This window comes from Limulus polyphemus, unplaced genomic scaffold (assembly GCF_000517525.1).
Source record: "Limulus polyphemus unplaced genomic scaffold, Limulus_polyphemus-2.1.2 Scaffold2346, whole genome shotgun sequence".
NCBI classification, from domain to species: Eukaryota; Metazoa; Arthropoda; class Merostomata; order Xiphosura; family Limulidae; genus Limulus; species Limulus polyphemus.
In genome coordinates, this window is record NW_013667956.1 from 93,251 (window position 1) to 101,998 (window position 8,748).

The 8,748-nt window shown below is 34.7% G+C and overlaps 1 protein-coding gene across 1 annotated transcript in view; it reads left to right on the forward strand.

The window, feature by feature from the left end:
* The first annotated feature begins 3,406 nt into the window (after window positions 1-3,406).
* LOC111087593 (homeobox protein HMX2-like) overlaps window positions 3,407-8,748 on the forward strand; it is a 26,258-nt gene continuing 20,916 nt past the window's right edge. Inside the window, exons 1-2 of the mRNA XM_022394761.1 lie at window positions 3,407-3,416; window positions 5,410-5,885. Of these exons, the coding sequence (XP_022250469.1) occupies window positions 5,417-5,885 (469 nt within the window). The 5' untranslated portion in view covers window positions 3,407-3,416; window positions 5,410-5,416. The remainder of the gene's footprint in view (window positions 3,417-5,409; window positions 5,886-8,748) is intronic.

Sequence of the window (8,748 nt, forward strand, 5' to 3'; positions counted from 1 at the left end):
CAAATTACTCGTGTTCCTTTTCTAAAGACTGACGGATGATTTGAAAAGCTTTTATTAATGTTCATTACTTTCTACCTTAAAATTAGGGTAGTTAATGCAATCATGTAGTTTAATTCCTTCGTATATCTTGCAGCGCTCGATAGCCCATCAACAAACCAAGATAATTAAGTTGAAGAAAGAAAATTAGAATCCTGCAGACGCAGCGAAGAATCAATGGCTAATGACATCTTTAATTTAACCAAAGCACACACACCTGTCTAAATGGATGTTCAACACAGTAAAAACTGTTGACTGATCACTCACAGGGCAAGCCAAAAATGAGTTGTTTTTTTTCAAAGGTAGAAAAGCTGTGGTACTACTCGTTTAGGAACGTCATTACAAGTGTGTGTGACTGGTTGTTATGTGTAACACTTCCATTCATTTATAAACAGTTCAAAGTGTACAGATATCTCGTTCAAGAGTTAGATTTGAAAATTACTGCAATGAGGTGTTAAATACTAGGTTTTATTTTTATTTTTTGAATAACTTGAAATCACGCGAGTGGCCCATTCGAAAGAATAACACGGCAAAATGATAATAAAATTTAGATTTTTAAAGATCAAATCATGTTCGTTGTGATCTAATTAGGGTTCTATTATATAAGTATATTTTTTGTTAAATGAGATTTTATTACTTGTTACATAGTTATTAGATTGTGTTTCTATAAGAATTTAAACCAAGGCTTTTTTATGCTTATTATGGCGAACATAATCATCACTGATTGGAAATAGGAATTTATACTTTCCTAATATTTGTTGTTGGTAATTAATAGTTGTTTTACATGTGAGAAACTTAAAGCCACGAGCTCAAATCTGCTGAAGTGATTAAACAAGTCTGTATTTATTTAACGATCCCCATTCTTCAATACAGTAAAACGAATACACACTCCTCTCCTTTCCAGATAGCTTAAATCTGCAATGGATTATTTCAAAACATATCCCATAATGCCTCAAATGAACAATAGCTTTTTCAGTCTTTCGCCCTTGGCTTTAGCACAAACAGACCAGTATTATAAACAAAGTTACAGAATAACCATCTTAATTATAGGAAGCTTTTTATCGGTCTATCGTGTACTGCTTTAGATTAACCTGTTTTAAATAAAGAGCAAATTCTAATTCTTTTGGTTATGAGATTTTGGTACCTAATATACTTAGTGCTTGTAACCTAATTCTAAAATGAAAAATTATTTTACAAAATTTTAAATTCTTAATAGATAAATTATTTCCTGTGAACTCTAACATATTTTCATCTTCCTTGAGTTGACTGCTTGTCGTTGTCTACTAAAAAGAGAGGGGCCAAAACGCTAACTTTAGAGGATACACTTTACGTATCTCGTCTTCTTTCCTGTTTCTTTAACTTCCTTTTTTCATTCCGTCTTAAAAAAACAAAATGTGAAATTTGGTGTAGATGAGAACAATGTATACTTCAAATACGGTAAGTTTACGGACTTACAACGCTAAAATTCAGGGTTAGATTGTCCACGGATAGCCCAATATGGCTTTGCTCTAAAAAACAAAAAAACCTACTTTCTCGAATTACTCCTTACAAGCGAGGCTAACGAATAGAAATATGTTAGGTAACGTACTTATATCGCTAGGTGGAGCCAGCCTCGGTGTTAAGGGGAGGAGGTTACATACCGCTGTGCTACTAGGGGGGGGGGGCAAGAGGAAGAAGAGCTCTAAGTATCTTGTTGGTTCATCCAACTCGTATGGGCAAGGGGAAGAGGAGCTCTAAGTATTTAGTCGGCTCATCCAGCTCACATGGGCAAGGGGAAGAGGAGCTCTAAGTATCTTGTCGGCTCATCCAGCTCATATAGGCAAGGGGAAGAAGAGCTCTAAGTTTCTTGTTGGCTCATCCAGCTCATACGGGCAAGGGGAAGAGGAGCTCTAAGTATCTTGTTGGTTCATCCAGCTCATATTCAGTCACAATGCAACTTTTTTTTAATCCACATCGAAATCAAACAAAGTCAAATGATACTGACCTTCCTTGCTTTGTATCCAAGGTTCCACAAACTAACATTATAATGTGTTTTTTGTATGTTTTCCATGGAATTAATGCTTGATTAAAATTTAGTCAAAGTTATTATTTTTGATTGGCCGCCCTAACTTAATACTTCGGTAGCTAAAGTAGATCCTCGGTGGAGCTGACCTCAGTCGATATACACAATTTAACTCTCCTCTCTGTACAACTTATGACAATGTCTTTTTTTCTGTAACTTCTTGTAACTTTAACCGGTTTCTGTTTACATTCGAAGTTGAGATCAAATTTTAAAAGTTTATTTTTAAAAAACTTTCTCACTCAGGCATAAATTTGAAAGTATTTTTTAGTTTTTAATTGTGATGTACTATGAGTTTTCCAATCGCAGAGGATTCCATGAAACATAAAATAAAAACTATATGTAACAAAAATTGAAGACAATTAATCACATATTATGTAGTTATACCACATATTTAAAATATATGTTAACAAACTGTATATAATTCAAATAATAACTGCTAATTTTGGGAGGTTTAAAGCTTGCCTGTAGCATCATTGAGTTTAATCTGTCTTTTCGATGCTTATACCTTGTATATGTGTGTATACGTAGTAAAAAATTTAGAATGATTTGATTAAAATACGTATACACTGATATTAAGGCTTAATTGTATAAAATAACTTTGCATATTTTTGTTTTCTAACATTTTAAGTTCTTGGATAAATAGGTTTATTCATACGTTTTAAACACAGACACGTCATAAAATATTTTAGAATTTACAACTTCCACCTGTTTAAACCAATTGAATTCCAATAGGCAGTAGCTTTCACACCAAATGTAACAGAGAATTCACTGTTTTTCCTTTAATAGTCTTCCTTACCGTTGTTGGCAGAAGGAAAATAGACGGGGCGGTGTACGCTGTCATCTCGAGACGTAGAGCACGAGCCGCGTGATTCGTGCCCTATCGTTGAAGGATTGGTAACAACCGCTCGTGCTTACTATCTCAGGGTGTTGACAATTGTGCGTTATTGCCGAAGGAGGCGTGGCTAACTAAAAATCGACAAGGTGCACCTGCAATTAGACCTGTAAAGTACTTTAATGGGGGTCGGTTCTCCCGCTAACGCAATGAGTGCCAATCGATTCAAAGGCGACCGCTAAAGAGGAAATATTGGACACTTTATGGAATCAGGCTCTGGCTATATCACCGCAGGGATTGGACGAGCAACACGCAAAGAGTAGCGGGAAACGTGGGTGTTCAGTTTGAGTTCAGGCAAGCAGCTTTAATAGTTGAGTGTTCATTCCCTGCTGGCCCACCTGTTACCATGGCACAACTTGTGTCAACCTTATTAGTGTGTCACGGCTTACTTTAACCAATAATTACTGTCTCTTCGTCACGCTTTAGGTAAGTTCATTGATAAATCTTTAATCTCTTCAGAAAAAAAAAGTCAAAAGTTTATCATAAATATTTAATAAACGTGTTATTATTATAAGTTCTAGCTCTAAAAGGAATTAAAAAATGTATATAATGATACAATTATTTATATATGTATTTGTCCATATATCATAGTTATCCGCACACACACGTCTTTCTTCAACGGATCTTTACAAAATATATTATAAGGTATAACGGCTATTATTAATAGATACAACAAACAATCGTCATAAGCCATAGATGTACTTCTTCTTTTAACAACAAAAAAAAGTCTTAACAGCGTTGAATATAAAGGAGAATATGCTGTGTTTATGTTTTCTAAACTGTGATATCTGTGATTCGGTGCGGATAATTTACGGGTCTTCATTTTGAATCTCAAATTTTGCAGAAACTTTACACTTTACTTAGACTTTTTGTTTAAAATGGAAAAAATCGTTTTACGTAGGCACGTTATTGTTTTTTTTTAATTTATCTATCTATCTGTAATAAAAAGTTCTTAAGAAAGTTGCATGTTCTAGATAAATGTATATTGGCCGATGCGTTAAGCCTATTGTTTTTTAGTGTGTTTTTTTTTTTCTAATATAACTAATTTACTCATTGTGTATTCTTATATCTATTTCCCTGTCTCCATTGGTGCAATTTTCGCCTGGTGCTTGTTATTAAATGTTAACTCTGTCTGAATATAACGGCGTTTTTTTTTGTTCCTTTTTTTTTAAATTAAAAACCCCGATTTGTGACAGAGGCGTAGACCGTTATGCATAGATGTTTACCATTGTGGTGAGGATATTTGTGGTTACTCAGGCAAACCCCGAATGTTTTAGTTTTTGGGTGCTACTCTTATCAAGAAAGTATGTTATGCTTGAGACAAGGACATTTCAATCTATATAACCCTTGAAAATGTTCTATATCATAAGCTGGTTAGCTGTCAATCATACCTTGTAAGAAAACCCTCGTATGGTCATCAAACATGTACAGAGTGTGGATGATTCGTTCGTTTGAACCAATGATCTTACCACAATCCTTTCAACCACGTATTTTTTAAGCTTTACGTAAAAAAAAAAAAAAGATGGCTAAATACGAATATATATATGCATATAAATATATAAGATATGCATACATGTGACTAGAAATGTTCGTCGAACTTCCATGATGTAAATCTGTCGAATTCCAGCTGGCATGATGAGCCTTGGTGTTACTCGAAAGGCCTCGTCGGCACTGTATATAGCAGATATAGTGTGGTTCTCTTTGTTCTCATTCATTGGCTCTTAGAATTACTACTAATGTACATCAGCAGAAAGTATGGATGCTAATCATTGTTTTTCTCCGACCACTAATAAAGTCACCACCATCATGTATGCTAATCATTGTTATACTCCGACCACTAACAAAGTCACCACCATCATGTATGTTAATCACTGTTTTTTCTCCGACCACTAATAAAGTCACCACCATCATGTATGCTAATCATTGCTTTACTCCGACCACTAATAAAGTCACCACCATCATGTATGCTAATCATTGTTATACTCCGACCACTAATAAAGTCACCACCATCATGTATACTAATCATTGCTTTACTCCGACCACTAATAAAGTCACTTCCAACTAGCCGTTTACTAAGCATCTATGAAATTTAGACTGGCAGGTATCAGTTAAACATCTTAAATCAGTTTTAGACGATTTTGCATTTTCAGATGCATTTTGTTTCTTTTTTGTTGTTGTTGTTTGTAAGTCAACTTTTTTTTTCTCCTCTCATCATACCAATTTCAGGTTATTCGTTATTTTTTGTGTATGGTATTTAACACTGATATGGATTACGGATTTAATGGTATCAAGTTTAGTTACAGAAGATGTTTGTTATTAGGACTAAAGTGAAATAGTTTTATGATAAGTCCAACCTGGGTCAATTTTTATGCCGTGTATGACTAAGGATGTAAGGGTTCGGTTTTATCGTTCCTTTTAGACTACTCATGGCATCCAAAGAGGAAAAGGCCAACGCCGCCCTATCAACTTCGTCACCAAGTACCAACTTGAGCGTCACAAACTTCTCCATAGATACAATCTTGGGATCTGGGAAGAGCCACCAAGAAACTTTGAAATCCACAGAAGTTAATGACTTTAGAGAAGATGATTCAGAGCTTCTTTCCTCGCCTGAACCACCTTCTCCATCTGTTCATTCCAGACCCCATCCAGTCTTCCCCAGATGCTTAAGACCAACCCCTGTCACCCTGTCTACTCTCTACCACCATGGGGTATCACCCGTGCCACCCCCGGCACAACTTCACGTTAGCTACATCTCCAACTGTCTTGGACTCCCAGTAGACAGACAAGATTCTCCTACAATTTCTTCTCCCACCAGCTACTACGGAAACCCTACAGTTAACAACCCTCCAGGACTAGGCTACTGGCTGAGCCGTTCACCTTTTCTCACACTCACAGGTAGGACAGAACGTGGGTATATATTCTTTTAGTTTTATAAAGGCATATCAAACTCCACGGGATAGGTGGCATTAACCGGAACTACGGTTCCTAGCTGGTAGTGATAAACTATTCTTCGTAAAAAAAAAAAAGCGAGTTAATATGTTTATCATCATAATTTCAAATATTCTTTCTTAGCTTAAAATTCATTTTGTCGCACATCTTTGAGCACAAAATTACCTAAAGATACGATTTTTAGAAATTTCTTATCCTGTAGACAAAGAAGGGGAAGAAAATAAGATATTCAGGCAATAATCAAAGTATATATATCATTATTTATCTAAAGTGAAAGGGGGAACTAAACTAAACAATATTTTTGTTCTATTTTTTGTATTTATGGAGTCTAGGGTGAATAAAGTATATTCATTTACTAGTTTTTTACATCAAATCAAGTTGTAAAAGAAGTATATAATTTAAAAATGACAAGAACAATACGTTCTGTTTGTCAGTGGGCAACTCCATAAGAACCTAATTGGCATATTGACCCGTAGTGGACAAAGCTACTAAGTTGTGGTTATTATCCAACAGGCTTATGTGTATATGTATTTATATGTTCACAAAGGCAGAATGGTTTATTTTGTTTTATTTATTCCAAGATTTGGGATATTACGTTGTCTATATTACCTTTACTAGATGTCTCCCGTTGTGTCAACGGTAAGTTTACGAACGAGGTGAACAGAGCGCAAATAGCTCGTTGTATAACTTTTCAATATAAAATAACAGATTAAACCTCTTAACATAACAGTAAATAATTAGATATAAGTAAACCACTTGTAAGTGTAAAAACTTAAAACACCAATTACTGTACGTTACTATAGCTGAAGAAGAAAATATAATTCCTTTATATCGTTGCATCTTCAACCACGCTATTGAGTATATAACCGTATGAAATACCGAAATCACCGGTTCTCGAGAATCATCCATTTGCAGTAATACAGCCGGACTGACCTAGTGATTAGAAATTTCCAGGTGTGTATCAGAAAGCCCAATGTTCCGCTCGTATTATACCACTAAATACGTTCCGGAATTTTAACTTTAGGGGCGTTATAAATGTGATATTTAATCCTGCTATTCAGTTAAGATCAGCCGCATACTAACTAGACTGATTGCCCTCCCCACCTTGTCAGCAGCTCTAAATTAAGGATGAAACTGAACTGTAAGGGTATTTGATTCGTTCCATTAACTGATCTGCGAGTAGAAATTATCAATATAATTAGTATGATTATTATTATTTTTTTTTTCATGCAGCAGTTTTAAATAATCTCTAGTCCAGTGTGGGGGTGAAGAGAAATTGTTTTCTGGGAGCCCCGGTTGCGTTCAAACCTGAACTTTTACTTTGAGGCAGAACGTTTACAATCAAAATTACTGTCATGCTTCTTGATTTGATTTTTAACTCACGTATTGCATGAGGTGCCGTTCAAGTTAGATGTACTACTAGATGTACATTACCTTAATTTAAAATGTCCACCATATTAATTTATTTTATTTATAACTGTGCCTACTGTTTTGATTCAAGCTAGGGCGTTAGTTTGGTTAACGAATATATTACGTATGAAGAAAATATATTATTTTTTATCCTGAACACCATCCAGTAGGTGAAGTGAAGCTATCTATAAAGTACAAAAATATGATGCTCTGTAGGAAAAAAAATAAATAATGAAGCATTTCTAAAAACCTTTACGTGTTTGTATTAACTGACCACAAGTTCTCGTGAGAGCGGGAGGTAAGTAAGTTTGACAGTTTTCTATCCTGTCTGGACTCTATAATCCCCACGATACATTCTCGAGCCTAAATTAAGGTGTTCAGTGCTTTGTTGTATGTCTGTTAGAATAATAAATGGAAACAATCATCAAACTTTCTCATAGCATGCGATTTTTAACATTTCCAAGAAATAACTCACCTCTATGGGATACAAAATCCAAGTGTAGAGGTACAAATATTTGTACAAGTATCATAACACCCCAGAATAAGATAACTATAATGCTTCGAAACATTAGTTTTGGTCTATCATAAGTTTTCATTGTGGCACTAACTGTGTGGGTACTTATTTTTTATTTCTTTTTTAACTAAGAGCATTTTGGTAACTGCACATTTCACCTTCATCAGGGCAATTGACGACAACGATTATTGTAGAATGCATGGTTCGAATCATAGAGTGGCATTGTTCTACACAACACTGTCACATGGGGCTTGAAGTATGAGAAGATGTTAAACAATCTAATATATGTAAAAGCGAAATGTCTTTTGGTAACGCTCCGTTCGTCTGTGTCGCTTAGCAACAAAACTATGACCTGATATTGTTGTTTTAAGTATGTATATATATATTTTTTCGAACGTTAAAGAAGGCTAGCTTGACTTCCACATTTTTATATCGTTTTACGTTTTTGTTAATGCATATAATTAATTAGCTTGATGTGGACACTTCGAAGTTCTTGGCGAGTTTTAAAAACATCTAAGTTAGAGGTTAGTGACCATAATTTGTATGTTTTTATTAGGTTTTCATGAAGTTTTTCAAACTTATTATAACTTTTTTGGATAAAACATTTTTCTTTCTCCCAAACGTATTGTCATTAGTCTTAACTAATTGATGGTACTTCAAGTTAATTTTTAGGTTTTAAACTTTGTGATAGAAATCTTGACCGGGACTGCATTCTCACCCACACCTATCCCTCTCACTATGCATTCCTACCAGACCTCAAGCTTTTTAATTTAATATTATATTTGATATAAGAAATAAACTCTTCACGTGACTTCAAGAAGTTGATCCAACTTTAGAGACGGTTGTAGTAAGATAAGACATTATAAAAGTTATTTTAAAGGTCAG